The sequence below is a fragment of the Aquila chrysaetos genome, chromosome 18 (genome assembly GCF_900496995.4).
Source record: "Aquila chrysaetos chrysaetos chromosome 18, bAquChr1.4, whole genome shotgun sequence".
NCBI classification, from domain to species: Eukaryota; Metazoa; Chordata; class Aves; order Accipitriformes; family Accipitridae; genus Aquila; species Aquila chrysaetos.
In genome coordinates this window covers 3980210-3997898 of record NC_044021.1, presented here as the reverse complement: position 1 = coordinate 3997898, position 17689 = coordinate 3980210, and the positions used below count along the sequence as shown (strand labels likewise).

The 17689-nt window shown below is 39.2% G+C and overlaps 1 protein-coding gene across 7 annotated transcripts in view; it reads right to left on the bottom strand.

Moving 5' to 3' along the window:
* Positions 1-17689, bottom strand: part of TRIO (trio Rho guanine nucleotide exchange factor) — a 257834-nt gene that overhangs the window by 65591 nt on the left and 174554 nt on the right. For all 7 annotated transcript variants that reach the window (XM_030041606.2, XM_030041605.2, XM_030041604.2 and 4 more), the window contains exons 31-34: positions 15000-15101; positions 12639-12781; positions 11920-12019; positions 3687-3930 (exon numbers count right to left, since the gene is read on the bottom strand). In XM_030041606.2, the coding sequence (XP_029897466.1) occupies positions 3687-3930; positions 11920-12019; positions 12639-12781; positions 15000-15101 (589 nt within the window). The remainder of the gene's footprint in view (positions 1-3686; positions 3931-11919; positions 12020-12638; positions 12782-14999; positions 15102-17689) is intronic.

Genomic DNA, 17689 nt, shown 5'->3' with positions numbered 1-17689 from the left:
GTAATTTATTTTTTTGTAGAGCGCACCAACTGTTATTCAACCTCTTCACTACCCCCTTGTTTGTCTTTTTTCCCCATTATAAAAGGGATTTAGATTTAAAAAAATGTACTCATCTGTAAACGGCACGTCAAATTGATTAAATGACCCAAATAACTTACAAAAATAGATTTGATATCCAGCAGAGCGAGCAAGAGCTCTGGAACCTGCAGTCAACTCTCTCCCTAAATGACTATCCACCCCGTAAACGTCTTTTTTTCTGTGTAATGCTTTCCCCATACTCTTAACAAAATGTTTGTTAACTTAACTACTATAACATTTTAGAGATTGAAGATACTGTAAATGCATTTTTTTTAACCCATTGATACTGATTAGATATTTAAAGTAATACCGTTCTTAAAGGACAAGCAACACCTACACTTGTAGGCAAGGGATGAGGGTCATTTTGGGGGCTGTCTTCTGTCATGAGAATAAAATGTTACCTTTCATGGTTGACAGATAATACGTGGACAGACAAGGAATGACCAAGATCAGCTGTGAGAACTAGGCTTCACTGAACATACTTTCTACTTTAGTGATCTTTCACGTTCCCCTACTTTGGATAATAATTTCAGATTATTTAAGTCATTAAACACCAACCAACATTTCTGTACTCAGTGATGAAATGTGGTTTTACACAACTTAAGAACCAGCTGTAAATTAGAAGAGGTTTGCCATTGCACAACTTTGAAGCTCACTTCACCTCTGATACGCCATGGCTTTCCAACTTGTTTAGTTGGCAAACGGTATTGATAAACACTGTTGAAAAGATCAAAATTGTAGGGTCCATAGATACTGAAAGGAGTGTAAAACTCTTTACTTCTACAAGCCGGTTGGGCAGGCTAAGCACTCAACATCCAAGCAGCCACCCCCAGCACTTCTGGAGGTGATCACCTCCCTTTTTCCTTTGCAATTACATAAAACCTCTCTCTCTCCCTGAGCCTCTCACAATAGATTGCGATGCCAGACATGCACAAATTCCAGACTTGTGTCTACTGTGCGTAGCTTAGCCCATGAACTGTACAGAATTACTCAGACCTGATGCTCACACTGCGAGCCTGACATACTACATGTATTTTTCACACCTAAAAACTCCAGAGGGCAATATCCTAATTTGTTAAATCATTCAAAACTCTGAAAGTTTTACTGAATTATGATCAAAAAAAGAAAAAGAAAAAAGAGAGAAAAAAATCAGTATGAAAAAGACTGAAGTTGCAGAATCAAGCACTAGAAATCTAGCAAAAACATTTAAAAGTTGTCCACTCAAGTACATGGACTGCCTTAAATTATGTAAGTCATTCACTTGTTCTTTGTTATGGGGGTTGTGGGTTTTGTTTTGTTTTTTAGAAATTCATACCTCAATCAGTGCCCACAATGAACAATTCTGAGAAGACTATCTAATTGGTTTTCCATTCTTCTGATTAACATACTCCCCAACGCCTTACTTAGAGATCTTTAATCAAATGCAGCACTTGAGAATGAATAATTGCTTTGCTGGATTGTCTGAGGTACTTTTCACTATGGGGGAAAAATAAAATCAAAGCACTCCACTAATTTTGCTTAATTTTTAAAATCCCTCTGTGAAATGAACACTATCAACCTCTTTCAAGCAGTAGAAAGTTGAGGCAGAGACCAAAGTCAAATATATCCAGTGGTTTCAAGTACCCAGTCTAAAGTTGTTTGGTTTTTTGCCCCCCCCCCCCGATTACTTAACGTTATATAATAGTTTGCATGCTCAATACAGTTCACGCTGACTGACTTAAGTCACAGTCACATGCACAGGAAACTTGACAAATCAAACGTCCAGCTCCTAAAGCCTGACACCTAGTAATGTGGGAATAAACAATTAGCAGCTGCTTCTTATCAGCTGGGGTTTCCACGGCATGCCCTAACACCCCGCAGGAAGGCTGTGGCAGAGGCAGGGACAGAAGTCACTTCTGAGGCTGCATTCAACCCTGCAAATCATGCTCGTTCTAGCAACGGCCTTTTCTTCTTCACTCTCCATAATTAATATAATTAATTAATGCTGTTTATTTCAAAGCAACATGTCAAACAAACTGAAGTAACTTTACAATGCTCTGCCCCATTTTCCCCAACAAACACTAAAGGGAAAAAAGCAATACAGGCTATGTCCACTGGTCTGACTAATAAAAGTAACCTCTCAAAGACAAAACCAGCTCTGTCTTTCCTTTAAGAGTCTGACAGGCTCAATGTTCTTCATATAACTTACATTGTCCAATACAGTCTGCCTCTCCTAAAAAAAAAATCTCTGCATTCAAAGGTGAAGTCCCCTAGCTCCAAAGGAAATTGGATTTATCAATTCTGTGAGTGTTGTTAAAAAAAAAAAAACAAACCTGTTGACATTTCCGTGATATCAGTCCCTAGCCAAAGAAAGAAGTATTTCAGTGATACCTAACCACATTTTTCCAATTTTATCATCAGAACAACTGCAAACTTTCTCTATCCCAACTGTTATAGGACACAAGAGGACAAAAGATTATTCCAGCTCTACAGCTCAATCCTTCAGACTCCCCCCCAGTCACCCTGCATTCAGGAAGTTCCTGCTGTGCATGCTCCTAATGTGAGAAACACAAACTCTGCCCTCTTTTAGCCAAGCATATTTATACAGTGTCTGAAAAAAATGGGAAAAATTGTAATGTGATAGCTGGGATGGACTGAATAATTGAAAAATTTGTGGTTATATTTATGAAAAACTCTTCAAAACCAGAATTTTCTGTTTTGGAAAACAAGTTTTCCCCAACACCACTTTCCTGCTAATCTTGCTACTTGCAATAATGAACTTTTTGAAATGCATCTTTTCCCCCAGCGGGTGATGAAACACCTTCTAATGAACTATTTTTCTGTTGGTTTTGGTTTTTTTTTTTTTAATTCACATTGCTTTTTGTTCACAGGCTGCAAACTCAAGTAGTTTCAAATGAAGCAAACAAGCTTTTTCTCTACTAACAAACTACTCTGTGATCCTGGGGAGTTTACGAAGCCAAAGGACTACAGCACACCAAAACCTTAAGAACTTTCAAAAAATTATCAGATTTTTCTTGCACCCTTCAGGGGTGCATTCTTTCATGCATCTGAAAAAACAAAGTAAGATTTCAGAGCTGCTCTGGGAAAAAGGGATGACTGTGCCACTGCTACTCTGGAAAACTCAGCTAAGTAAAATACAGACGTCCAAATAGCCAATTCCTGTGCCAGGGCATATGGATGCGTGTATCTACCTTTTCCATCGCTGAGCCTGATACTGTCACGGCTTCTTACTGCAGGGTTTCTCAGGAACCACTGATAAAGCATGCTGGAGATTTTCTTCCCTCCCCCCTTTCAGCACACGACAGGTATGGACTTCCATATCATCGCAGCTTGATCTAATACGATACATAACTCTGTTCACCAAGACATAATTTGCTTAAATCTCTCCCCTGTCTTCACGCACATTTTCACTTAACACTGAGAACTGCCGACCGCTTATTTTGGAATAGACAGCATGGCTGCAGGTTTCCAAAAGCATTGTGTTTTATCTCATTAAAAACTAGAAACCAAAACAGCGCAAGAACACCGAAGTTCCCATTTGCACAGTACTCCCCGCTACCCAAAACTCACGCTGCTGACGACTAGACTTTGTTTCCATCATTTCTTACCTTTGTGGTTAAAAATCCCCTCCATCTCCATACTACTGCGAGAGTGAGCGATGCAGAGGGACCCGCAGGGGACCAGGCCTTCTGCGGCTGGGGACCGATCCGTGGTGCGAACCAGACACCAGTCGGGCTTGTCATGGGGCCTCTCCAGGACCTCCACCGTCTGCCCGCGGCGGATTGTCAGCTCATTGCTGTTGCAGGCGGTGAAGTCGTGGATTACCACCGTCAGCTCGCACCCACCAGACAACTGTGAGGGGAAAAACAAGAAGCCAGATGAACGCTCGTTATCAAACCATCCGTCACGCACCGTTACCTATTTAGGATTCCTGGCAGGATTCGTATTTTGGATGAGATAGCAAGCTTCTGGGACTTTCCACGTCAAGAAGAGATCATTTCAAAATGAGGCAGTTCTGGCGTTTTAGAACAGATTTCTAACTCTGCTTGTCTCTGCCTATGTTCAAAGCACACCGGTTGTGACAGTGCTGGGCGGAGGATTTAAGCGGTTTTTCTTGCTAGACTGCTCCTTACCCCGAAAGCTGAAGTAGCAGTCATTTCAGAATATATTTTATGGGTGATAATTGGCAACAAAAAGCCAAGTATTACTAAATACAGTCACTCAGGAGCTTTGTTATCTTGCAAATTCAAGGCAGAAAGAGGGACCTTTTTCAAATGAGCCTACTGCCTTAATCTCACCCCACTCACAGTTTACACACACAGGTCAAAATCATCCAGGGCACACCATACATAATTATAAAAATCAGCATAAAGTTCTTCACATAAGATTCCCAAATAGTGAACTACTTGATAGAATATCCACACGGGCTTACAACTTTCACATTTTTGCTGATTTCCCAAATAAAACCACACAAACTTGAATTAAAAGCATGTAAGCTCAGGGTTTTCCTCCCCCTCTTCGAAACGCTTCATTAGAATTACTTTGCCTAAGTTTAAGTTTCCTCTCTTTGATTGTTTCATCTGCTTTGATGTGAAATGAAAATTATTATCAGAACTTTGCAAAGTTCCCAAGATTGCTCAGCGCCAGAGCACCCATCCAACTTAAGCAAACAGCCCGGGAATTCCTTCTCTTTCCATACGGCTACTACAGCTTTTCGTGTGTGAGTATTTCTATAGCTCAGGCTGCTTCAGTGCAACATTCGTATCAGATCTCAGCTGGGATGCAACTTCTGTGAACTCAGTAATTTTGGACCAAGCCAGTAAACTCCAACTCTGCGAGGTAATCCTGCAATGCTCTGCGCTGACAAAGGAGGACAAATACCCTGTAAGAGTTCCAACTGCAGCAAATATAGAAGCGTGTGCTACACCAACGTACTGCACGGTTCCTGCCACGTTATTTTTGACTATTACGTTTGGGCTCTTACATGGCTGCCAGCTACATCCCATGAGCTTTAGGAAGAGGAGATAAGAGACTGCATTGTTACTTCTTTATTAGTTTTCATTACAAGCCTGGAACTGAAGCACCAGATAGAAACTTTTCCAGGATAGCACTGTTTGTTATCAAGCACGAGTTTTAGAGCAAATGACAAAACCAGCAAACCCCCAGTAAGACTCAAAGGCTAATTCCAACCTTCTCTTCCTCAAGCCTGCAACAACCGACAGGACGTAACTCCTAGCAGATGGTCTGCAATAACTCCAGAGCTTTCCCATGGTATCTGCCTGCTAATCTTACCGGCTACCCTTGCTTTTGTGTGCATACAAAGAAGGAAAAGTTTTCCTGGGGGAATGCAGGGGCCAAGAAGGGCAAAAAACTCTCATACATCTAGTGTTTAAGGAAGATAAATCAGGTTGCACCCATTTAGATCCAGACTAAAAATTAATCACATTGCTTCTAGTACATCTCTCCAGACAGCCCCAATACCCAAATTACAGGGGGGTACATCTTCAAAACATGCTACCTCCTCCCTCATTAAAAAGTTTCCTGTTCCCTTACACTCTTTCTCCATATTATATTAGTTTTTAGTTCATGCAAAACTATGCCAAAGGGGAAAAAGTAAAGAGCTTTCCCTTGTTTTCTGGTATTGATTTATGTTACAGCCTTCTTCAGACAAACTCAGAAACAATTGCAACCATCTGTATGCCTGATGGGGACTAACAAAAAAGCTGATGAAGTATTACTTCATAAGGTGCCCAATGCAGACCAAATTTTTCTCAGGAGAGTCCATATCCCAGTCAGTGCAAGCACCAAGAGAGTAACAAGTTGACACTTCCCAGAAACTGCAACTAGTCTTTATATTTTCTCCTTAATACCTACAGGAGCATAGCTTTGGTGCTCTGCTTGCTTTCCTGACCCTTCACTTCCTACAAATACAGATTAAAATATAATTTGTGATCAGTCCAACAGCCACATGGTTTTGGCTTTAATATAGATGTTCTTTCTTCTCCTTCCCATATTATTATTATTATTATTATTATAGTAAGATCTCAGATTTTATGTTCACTAAGTATTTTACATAGTACTAAGCTGAAGGAAAAAGCAGAGGCTGTCAGTGGCTGTGTCAGAAACTATTAAAGTACAAAAAAATCCTAGTCTTTCAGACTGTGTGGGAATCAGATATCCTAGCTGGTCAGTATTCCACCGAAATTCAGTATTCAATCACACTTCAGTACAGTGTGTAAGACACTGCCCACACACAATTGTTAGTTCCACACCATCCGCAAACACGCACCAATGCTGTTTGATGCAACTTAGTGCAGGGCTTCTCCACTACTGCCTAACACAACTGAAAACAATGATGTTCTCTACCCAACACACATCTACGTCATCATGGAAAACTGGCAAAAAAAGCATTTACCACCTTTCCTCTCCTTTGAGATAACAACCCTTCTTTCTCCCCACATCAGTAATGGTTAGGAAACACTGCTTTCCTCTTTGTTTCATTGCTCGTTTTCTCTACATAACACACTTTCTGAAAGCAGTTTCATCTTTCGCACTGATTAAATGCAGTTGGACAGCAAGGAGTGGCTGTGATTAAGCGCATTGCTCAACAGCTGTTGTTGGACAGCTTTGGCAAGGCTCTCTAGGCTAGCTGGAGGGAAGAGCAAGAGGCACAGCAGAGCCGGGAGACTGACTTGCACTGAAGAGAAAAGAGTTACAAACCATCTAAATCCAAATTTAGGCTGAACAAGGGCTTTATATACTTTATCCATCCTTCTCAAGAAACCCTTTATGTAAACTGAATTAATCATGCATGATAAAAATAAATGAGGCTATGTCTGAAACATGGAAACCGGAGAGACAGAGACGAGATGAGAAACAAAAGCCAGACAGAAATAGAACCGCAGATTAAAAAAGGCACAAGGTTTAATTAAACAGCTTATCATGGGACATAGTGTCTTGCTGTTGCTGAAATTAATGTTAACCATCTATGTTCATCTCTCTGGGGCCTTTTAATCACTGTCGCTTGTCGAGAGAAAAAAAAGCAAAACCACCGTAACACACGCTCACTGGCTGAACACATTCTTAGCGTAGGTTTGCTGAAGTCAGAGACTCCACACCAAGAGTTCATCTGCCACCAGTATCTGGGAAGTTCACCACTGACAAGAGTTTCGCCAGGTGTGACAGCCTTTACATCAGGCCATATAACCTCCTCTCAGGACTGCAAATTAAATTTACTGTCCCATGGTAATTTTAAATTAAGCAGAAGGGAAAGGAAAGAGAGCAGCTAATAAGATTTCTCAATTATTTCAAGCATGAAAATCTTTAATCCCCTTTTAAAATGGAAACAAGTGCACTGTGGGAGAAAAGAAATAGGAGACACACAAAAGTTCTGTCTCCAATAAAGAGTATTTTGCTTTGACCAGGTAGCTGCCCAGACTTGGTTTCTGACTCTGAAAAGAGGCATATACTCAGAGCCATGTCTGGTTTTTCACTAGCGTTTTTTGTACTGATGGGAGCCTTTTCTCTTCTGCAGTCTCAGCTGGCAGAACTAAATCCTTGGTTGTCTCCTGCTGCTTCAGTCCTTTTTCTATTTTCCAAAGTGCTACACACAAGCTTAAAGAAGCATGAGAATGAAATACAACTTCACACAGACAGCAGTACAAAGTGTTACCAGCTGGGCACAAAAGACAATTTCTTAAAAATAAAATATTGCTCCACTGACCACCCACAGCAGCTAGCATGATTCCTACTATTTAGGATAACACCCTATGCACCCTATGACAGCTCTTCTTCTAAAAGCCTCTCATCTTCACAGCTACCAAAATAGTAGTTTGGATTATTTCACGTTTCTACCAGCTCACTTAATACAAGCATGAAAAGACCTATCAGACCTACATGGTTTCCTTCAGCCTCCCCATTTCTTTTCCTATGCACTGGATCAAGTTCAAAAGACAACGTTAAAATCAGATCAAGCTCTGGGGCTAGGAACTGTTGAAAGGTGGAATGAATGGGCCAAGTGTCTTCTCTTTTATTCGTTAGCCACCTAAAATGCTGGCTACAAAGCTACAGAAGGTGAACGGAAGGAATGTTGTGAAAGGTGAAGGGCAAAGTATTTACTGAGACGGGTACAATAAGAGCACTCATTCAGAAAACTGAGGTGCTTTGATGGAGTAGAAATCTCCTTCTCAAAAATTTTATATTTCACTCTGGACTCCATTATACCTTCCAATACTTCAGAATGGGTCAGTGCTATGAATGTATTTAGCATGTCTTACAATATGAAGATATACCCCATGATATTAAAAACAGGCTGGAAAGGGATCTTGAGTTACCTAGTCCACTTCTTCCTCTTACTCTAGAGCATGATCAACTATATTTATGTGAATCATGATTAACATTTATCCAAACTGTTCTCAAAGATCTCCAGTTGTGGTGTTTCCCCAGCCTTCACAACTACTCTGCTCTAGGGCTTCACATTTTCATACCCATAAAAAAAATATTATTGCAATTTTTTATTTAAGATAAGTCCTTTGATGTCATCCCATCCACTGAAAATACAGGTAAAAGACTGTTCTGTAATTCTGTGTAGTAGCTTTTTACACACTTGAAGACCTGAATTTCTTCCTCCTGCCTTTTTTCTTTAGACTCATTAGTCTCAACTCTTTATCTTGCCTTGTAAGTTATGTCTGGTAGAGACCCAATAGTCTTTTTTTTTTTTTTTTTTTCTTCTTTCCCCTGGAACTCTTCCAATGGACCACTAACTTGCTAGAATTCCATACTCAAAACTGGATGTGGTATCTAACAGAGGCCTTAGGAGTGCTGAGTAAAGAATGACGACTTTGTTGCTGCAGCTCGGCATCCTATTTCTACAAGCCAATATAGGGCTGCTCCCCCCTTGCCCCCCATAACTGTATCACACTGTTAAAATAATAAACAGCTTGTGAGCCTCTATAGCTTCTAGATCATCTTCTCAAGAACTGTTCAATACTCTCACTGTTTTCATTAGTAGTTAACTATTTCCACCTATTCACATTAGCTCAAATGTGCTCCTATGAAATTGTGTGGTATTTTGCCAATTAATTTCTCCCATTTGCCAAGATGATTCTGAATTCTAATTTGCCAATATAGTTTTCAGATGACATGAAGCTGGGAAGGATGTCAGCTTTATAAACATGGTCTACTGCATCATCCCAGTCATTACTGAAAAGCAACATGCAACAGTGGAGCCAACAATCAGAAGTTACAATTCTAGCCCAAAAAGCCAGGGTGGAGAAGAAAAAGAACTAATCATGAAGTTATTCTCTGTTGTTAAGGCATTTCCAATTACGTCAGAAAACAGGACGCAAGGGAAGAAGCTCATCTGGACAATCTTCAAGCACTTACTACCAAAGCTAAGGATTTTTAGCTCTTTCAAAGTGTGTCTCTGAGGAGGTGAGAAAGATAATTGAGTTTTAGATAAAGGATTTCATTCTTGATATTCTCCCTGTATAACAGCTTAGCACTTCTAACCAAAACACTGATTTTAAAAGAATCAACTGTCTGAACATATAATTGGAGAAAATAAAACAATGGTTTTACTTGGCTGTTGATTAGTAGGACGTGTTTGGTATTTTTTGTCTTTTCTTTATCACAATAGTAGATACACGTGAACAGAAAAATGTTCAGCAACAGCATAATAAGTAATGCTAAACATTTTTACCACTTGATTAACACTATTTTAAATTACTTGATATTTTGAATGTTTCTCAATTTGGAATCCCAGCTCAGTTTCGGACATGCTCCAAATTCAACTGAGGAGTTCCACTGCTCCATCTGGCTAACCACATCAACATCACCTAAAATCCATAAAACTGTTTTATTCCATCTCTGTAAGACATTCATACACACTTCAAGCTTCTAGGCCGAGAAAACGGAGTCAATTTTAAACCCCAAATGGACTGCAACTAATGAATTTTCAACATACAAAGCGAGAGACGACTTCAGATTCAGCAAGAGTGTTAAGATAGCCTACAGATTTCACTGGTCTTCTGCCTGTTACTGTTACTTAATAACTGTTACTTTGTATTTTTAAACAGATGAAAAATTTTCTCTTCTTATTGTATTTAACAAACCAAAACATATAATAGAAACGTTGAACAAAGCTACTCTGCTAATTCACACACTTTTAAAAAGTGCACAAACAGTAAATTCCTTCCTTGGACATAAAATACATAGCACAAGTAACTTCCAGGGAGTCTCCCACTTTTCAGTTTGGTTTTCTTGTCAAAGGAAAGTCTAACAAAAATTTTATACACTAACGTGAGAACTCAAAAATACTTTAGAAACAACACTATGCTCACTAACCAAATTTAAAACTTAATTTGTCAGGAAAATATTTGAAAGCGTTCCATTCCTCCTTCTTTTAACTTATAACTCCTGTTGAACAAGTTGTTGGTAAGACTCCTCCTCATGTCAGATCGGAAGACAATCCTGAGGGCATTCCACTTGGCCAACTTTCTTAGCAATTCTCACATGATGCATGAAATAGTACCGTGAAGGGCAACAGGAGACAATCCATGCTACTCCCCAGTAAACAGTACATCACAAGCAACGGAAAAGGGGCAGTGGTTGTGCATGGCAGGGATGGATTGCGTCACCTCCATTTGAATTGAAGCACAATCCAGGCAGGCTGCGTGCACACAGCTTGACGTTCCAGCCAACAATCAGGGAAATCAGAGAGAGCATGTCTTGCTCTTGAGTGTGATAGATTACCTAAAATCTTACAAATGCATAAAAAATGAACTAAACTGTTTGCTAGTATACACAATGCAATTTTTGTAAATCACTAAATAGCTAAGTAAGAATACAAAGAATAAAATAGCAAAACAAGAGTCATCGAAAGACTTTTTTTTTTCCCCCTCTAACCAACCATTTTTTTCACAGATATCCTTAGAAGAAACCACCACCAAAACTACAGACCAACTTCAGTACAAATACACAAGGTCAAAACATAGGCTATTTTTGACAAATACAAGAGCAACCCTAAGCACCTTATCCTTCCCTTCTTTTGTCTTCCTCTTCTTTACATGGAAAAAAATCAAATCATAGAGTTTAAGTAACATGCAAAAATACAGAAAACTAACTCTCTTTTAGATGACCATGGGAATGGTCAAAATATTACTCTGAGAACATATTCACCTAGCTGCCCTGTAATATACTGGTTATTTACCTGTGTAGTTTGCATGGCTCATCAGAATAATTTTAGCCAATGAGGTAATAGGCCAGAAATCCCTAAGCACGTTTTCAACTAATTTGGTACGCAGCTTCTATGTTTTTATTCATTCTTCTATTTGACAAACTATTATCCATCTCTACCTCCCTCCAAGGTCCTAATACTTCTCACTTGCCAGAAATCTTCTTTCAATTCCAAAGTAACACACGTTTCATAAGAATTTTTACTCTTTTGATGCCTATCTTTCTTCCACCCATGAGAAACTCTGGCTCTGATATCCTTATGGGATAACCCAACCAGAATCCATAGGCAGAGGCAGAGGAAAGGAAAGAGGAGCACTGGTATCCTATGATAGTGTTGTGGGTTACTCCTCTTTAATATGGTGATTTCTCTCAGCTCTCACGCACGAAGTGAACACTCTTACTCTCTAACCCATGAACATTGGATAGTATTTTTCCTTCACAAAGGTAACCGTATGGCAACCACCGACCTCCGGCACAGCTATTTTTAAGAGAGAGAATATTTCCACGCCTCCTCTCTGAAGGTACTAAGGACTAATCTTGGACGCTAACTCACACTAAGGGATGAATCATTTGCTCGCAGAACAGAGCAACACCTGGGAAACTTACCTTATCGCTGTCTAGCGTGTTCTGTGAGGTTCGTGAGGCAATTGAAATAGTATCAGGTTGGCTGCTACCATCTCCCTGACTGTCCAGGTCCTCGCCGTCTCTGCAAATAATTCAGTTTTCATTACAACATTAGCACTGTGTGTGTAACGTGTTAGTTCCCTACTTGCAACTCTAAAGAAGGGGCACCTAGACAGCCTGGCAACAGATACCAGCCAGACAAACTAACTGATGCAAAAATCAAATATTCAGCACTTAATTCTTTGTTCTATGCTTTAAGAGAACAGATTCATTTGCTCAAGCTCTACATCACATAGAATTAAGGCAACAACCAACCAGCCACTATGGCAAGAAACTTGCACAGCCATTTAGCCAAAGCTAGCAAGCAGAACATTGTCACACATTTTGAGCTCCATGAAAGGAAACCAAGGACCTGAATAACACATGCAGAATTGTAAAAATCTAAAAGGTACAGCTATCCTGTACTGCAGCTCCAAATCCTTTCTGTAATGGCTGAATGTACACAAGTCAGAGACTGTTCAGAGCAGAAATCTGAACAAACTCAGCATTGCAGGAAACTGGAAATTAATTATAAGGTAAAGCTGGCCAAAATGACTCTTGCTTTTGTCCAATTCACTGAAAGTCACTAGAAATTCAACACTACAGAGGAAAGAGCGCTGTTGTGTACTTAGAGATCTCTGATTATTTTAAATACTACTTACCTTCTTCCTTTCTGTTTTGTTGTTGGTGCGGTTTTGGGGATGTGGATCGGCTCTTTCAATGCTCCTTTCAAATGAATGGTCCTTTCTTGTATCACTTCCCGGATATGTTTGATCCAGTCCTGTTTATTCTCTATACTGGATGCCTTTGATATGCAAAAGAAACAAAACCCCCACAATGGACTACTATAGCTGAGAAGATCCACACATACAGTCAGCTAATAAACACAAAGAGGAAGGCATAAAGAATGACTTTGTGAATCATTTTTGACAACTTGAACAGAGAAAAGGAAATTCAAGATAGTTGTCTTAATTTTGTATCACCAACACTACTTTACACTTCTCAACATTATTAATATTGTTCTTTTAAAAAACATTCTATTTTATATTTAGATTTAGATTCCTCTTTCATAACTTGAAGGCTAAAGCCCTGTATGCATCTCATCCAAGACAGGGTGGACTGACTTATAGATACCTAAAGAATTCCAGTAATAACACCTTGAACATTGGTGTTTTAAACTCATGCTACGTTTTAGGTCAATTCTAACTTTATACACTAAACTACTAACACTGAAAGAAAAAATAACTTATACTGCAACAAATATACTTCCACAACACATTTCATGTATTACTCTTCCCACTTCTGAAACACACCTGGAAGCAGAAAGCTAATTTAGGGATTGTATTTTAACAACTGCCTACAATGTATCATCTGTCTTTTTGAGATACCCTGGAAAAGACGTGATATCCAGCTGCCCAACTTGTAATCTGATTGTTTAATCCAGTTTAACCCTGCACCTGAAATGCTTTTAAATATAAACATTATTGCAGATCTAAAAAAATTATTATATATAACTTCCTACTTCTTTTAGATGCTGCCTCCTGAAATAATTGGCTTCGAATATATTATAAATATTTAATATACTATAAATATTTAATAACCAGGGATTCTAAAGGGATGGAGAAATTTGCAGGAACAGATGAACTGTTAGGAAAAAGATATTTGTTTTCTTTTACAAAAAAAAACCGTTTAGGAAAAGAAGCCAAACAAAAAGTTTTGTTGTATCTTTTATTTAGGTTTTCATGGAATTTAGGTTTTCATGGAATTTCCTTATGATACTAATGAGCTAGGGAAGTGCTAGTTTCCAACCTTCAAAAATGAACAAATAAAAAAAAAAAAAAACCCCAAAAAACCAACAAAACTGTTGAAAAGCTTCATATACCATACAAGTTGTCTAAATATCCTATGCTCAAATTAAAGGAGAGAACACCTTCAAGTGATCTTATGTAGAGAGACCTTAAACAAAAGCCCTTATACTGCTTTACCCTGGGAGGATCATTTCAGGCTGCAAAGCACTGTCTGTGAAATTATGGGAGCGTTAAGACTGAACAAACTGTATTATTCAGTGATGTTACGTTTCATTTCCTTGCACTCACTGACTGCTGTCAGAAAACTAATGTGAGCTCTTCTTAGCCTATAATTCACTACGAAAACATATAAATTTGAGTGGCAACATGTAAATTTGGCTGTTTTTAAGTGGTATTATTGAATAATCACCAAAAATATCTGTGAAAACATAAACAAGTTTAATAGTAGGTGTATTAACCTGTAAATGGGAAGATGAAGTTTTTCTCAGCTCAACACAGCTAAGAAATGCAGAAGAAAAGTTTCAAAGATGACAGAGTCCTCAAAATATGTCAAATTACCTGTTAGCTGCTTGTGGTATTAGAAAATAAGTTCTCCAGTTGAAAGAGTAGGTCCGAGGTTACATACCAGAGTCGTGGGGAAAAATGAATTTAGCCGTTCTCCCAGCTAGGCAAAGAACACCACTGACACCTGTAACTTCCCCAGACACAAAATGTATAGGCATTGCATGCACTCTCATCCAAAAGCAAGTATCTTCAGAAAAAGTTGTAGCCCACAGAAAGACATAAAATCTTTTGAAGCGGTTCGATTTCTGCATAAAAATATGGGCCATGAAAAACAGTATCACCAACAAGCGGCAAAGACTTGAGCGTGAAATGTAACACTGATGCCATGATTTGTCTGTGGCATATCAGTTGCTCTGTCAGCTAGTGGCTGAAGTCTTCAAGACTTCAGAAGTCCATGGGAGCAAACCTCTTCCTACTCTGATTTGTGAAAGGAAGTTCGTTTAATCCTTCAGTAGACCACACAGATTCCCCTCTGCTGTCAAGCCATTTGAGTTAGCCGTATACCACATCCTTTACACACACAAAGGAAAACTATGTCAGCAGCTGTCCCTCTCAAAGCAGGAAAAGTCATCACTTGTTGCCTTCCCACCAAGTATGAACAACAACTACAAGACTTGGTAGAGACTGTACAAGCACATCTGCTAAGATTACCTTGAGAACAATTTTGTTGTCTGAAGTTGGTGTCCTTCCAACCCATAGAGCGAACTTGCAGGGATCTCCTTCTACATGTTCTGTGACACCCAATTCAGAAGTCTGGAATTAAGAAAAAAATTGTTAGAACGACACAGCATTTTTTTTCTCAGAAGCCACAAAGGGATGCTTATATTCTAAATAATTGAGCTCTGCTATTTAAAGAGATTTTTAGAAGCTTAAGGCTAACTCATATGCTAGAGAGAATCCTTTATTCTGGTGGCAGTGGTGGGGTTTCTTCAAAAAAGGAAGAACTGCAAGCTAAACAGTTTTTCCTGTAAAGTAACAACAGACAATAGCATTTATAATCTGAATACCAAATTGCTTATTTCACATTTTTGACTTAACAATAAAAGCCTTCTAACTCTAAAAAGGTGCTTGGTAAAAAAATAAGTGTTGGCTTCTCTCCTTGTTGATTTCCATCAGGGAACACTCACTAGTTACTGATTTTTATGTTTTCTCTCAGATAAGATACGCTTAAGAATTCTCTTGATACTTTCTAAAACTCTGATCTCTTTTCTGCCAAAGGAGCCTTTCATAGTGCGTTTCCTTCCCTCTGAAACAAATGAAATAATTCAGAAATGCAGTTTCCCTGGAGAATTTTGCAAGACAGCTATATTAACAATCAGTCTTTGGGAATGTTCTAATGTCAGACCTTAATAGCTAATTATCATCCAAAATGTTTTTCACTTTCCAACTGGAACAACATCTCGATCATGTGAATTGGCTTCCAGTTAAACAATTCATATAGGCTCTGCTCCAAAAAAAATTACAAACTAAGAAACATAGCTCAAACCACGAGAACCCTCACTCCAAAAGACAGCTGCTAAGCATTCTTATGTTATTAGAAGCTGTATTTTTCCCCTCATACGCATCATGACTAGCACATACGCAGTTCATTACACGAGATGTTGGATATGCAGTACCTGAGTAAAGGTAATTTTTTTCTTGTCTCACACTTTGATGCCAACTTGTTTTGTTGTTCGGTGGTTTGGTTTTTTTTTTTTTTTCCTAAAAAAACCCCAAGCCAACACATCCACCCTTTCAGCTTTGTCATCTCTTTTTGGTAAAATGAACTCTTCTTCACTGAAATACTTAAAAGCCTGTGATGCGTTTTAAACTTGACTTACCACAACTCCTGTGTGTGTTAAAAAGCTTGTAAAATACTTAATCCAACATTACGTTATGTAATTCAAAGAAAATATACCCTACTGCACTGCCCAATATAAAGTCTGAACAGGCAAGATAGTACAATTCTTAACGTTGTTTATTTTTGAAAGCCTAGTAAATTTAGAAGCCTTGGTACGCTTGTAAATATTATTAATTTTACAAGGGACAACCGAGTGACAATGCAGCAGAGGTCTGGACAGAAAGGAGTTGCAAAGCGGACATACGTTTGTTCACTGTCCCTTTCAATACTGGTAGGCATCAAGTGAAACTAGTGGGAGGGAGTCAGGTTCAAAACCCGACACGGGGAGGTTGGCCTGTGCCCAATATATAGTTGAGCAATACAACTCTTTGCAAAAGGACACTGTAAATGATAAAAGCCCGCATGAGGTCCAAGGACAAACTCACGGAAGAGAAATCTGTTGCGAGTTATTGGCTTCATAGAAACCACATTCAGGTGAGGAAGCCCCTGTACTGCCAAGTTACTGGTATTCTGGCAAAGTAACGCCTGCTTGCCTTGGTCCCATAGCCCTCCTTAGGCATTTGCTTTTGGACACTTTATCTGTTGCCAAAGGAGTTCATTAACACATTCTTCCACTAATACAAATCACGCCATTGACTATCCTGTGCTGGGGAAATCACGATGGTCATCATGCCCAAAGTAAAGAGAAGGACCTCACTTTTGTAAAACCATCTTCCAGAGGTAGGAGACAGGATAGTGTGCAAAAAAGATCTTTAGCTCAAAACAACACGCACGTTTTCAACATCTGTCTGAATGCCTTTTCTAAAGACCAGACGATAAGAATTGCTATAAGAGCAAGCTGCGCTACAGGATATTTTGCCAAATAGAATATGAAGACAAAAAGTATGCTTGTATTTTAAAAAGGAGGCACAATGAGAGTCTTCAAGATTTCCAGCAGCTTCTCTAGGACCAAAGGCTTTTACTAAATTCCTGCCAGAGGAACTGACGTGACAAGCTTATGGGACCGATTTTTCAGCTCCGTCTCCCCTCCCACGTAATGCCTTGGCAGCTGACGTTACCCTCCAGTACACCAGAAGTTTTTTTGTATTTCATGTTCTTGAGAGCACCAAAGAAAGGTGTGACCAACAAAACAGCTGCAGCTGTGTTACCTGCTAGCTACCTTATATCAGGAAGGAAAGCAAGTGTTGGAAATGAAGTGACAGAATATGCAAAGTAAGATACAGAAAAAAGAGGTTTTTTGAACCAACCTGCTTTACCAGTTTGGACATGGAGGTGGGAAGGGGGAAAGAACAAAGGAAAATGAGCTGAAGCAGGAAGAAAAGGCTCAGTATTTATACCATCTAGACTTAGTCATACAGCCCAGTAGGATCAATAGAATAATGTCTTTTAGAGTGGGGTTCTGCGAAGTAAAGTGATTTGAAGCGCTTGTTCTAAACTATCTGGTAGAAAAGCTAATCTTGCCTCCAACAGATGCACAGCTAGCCATGGGAGACTGTCTTCT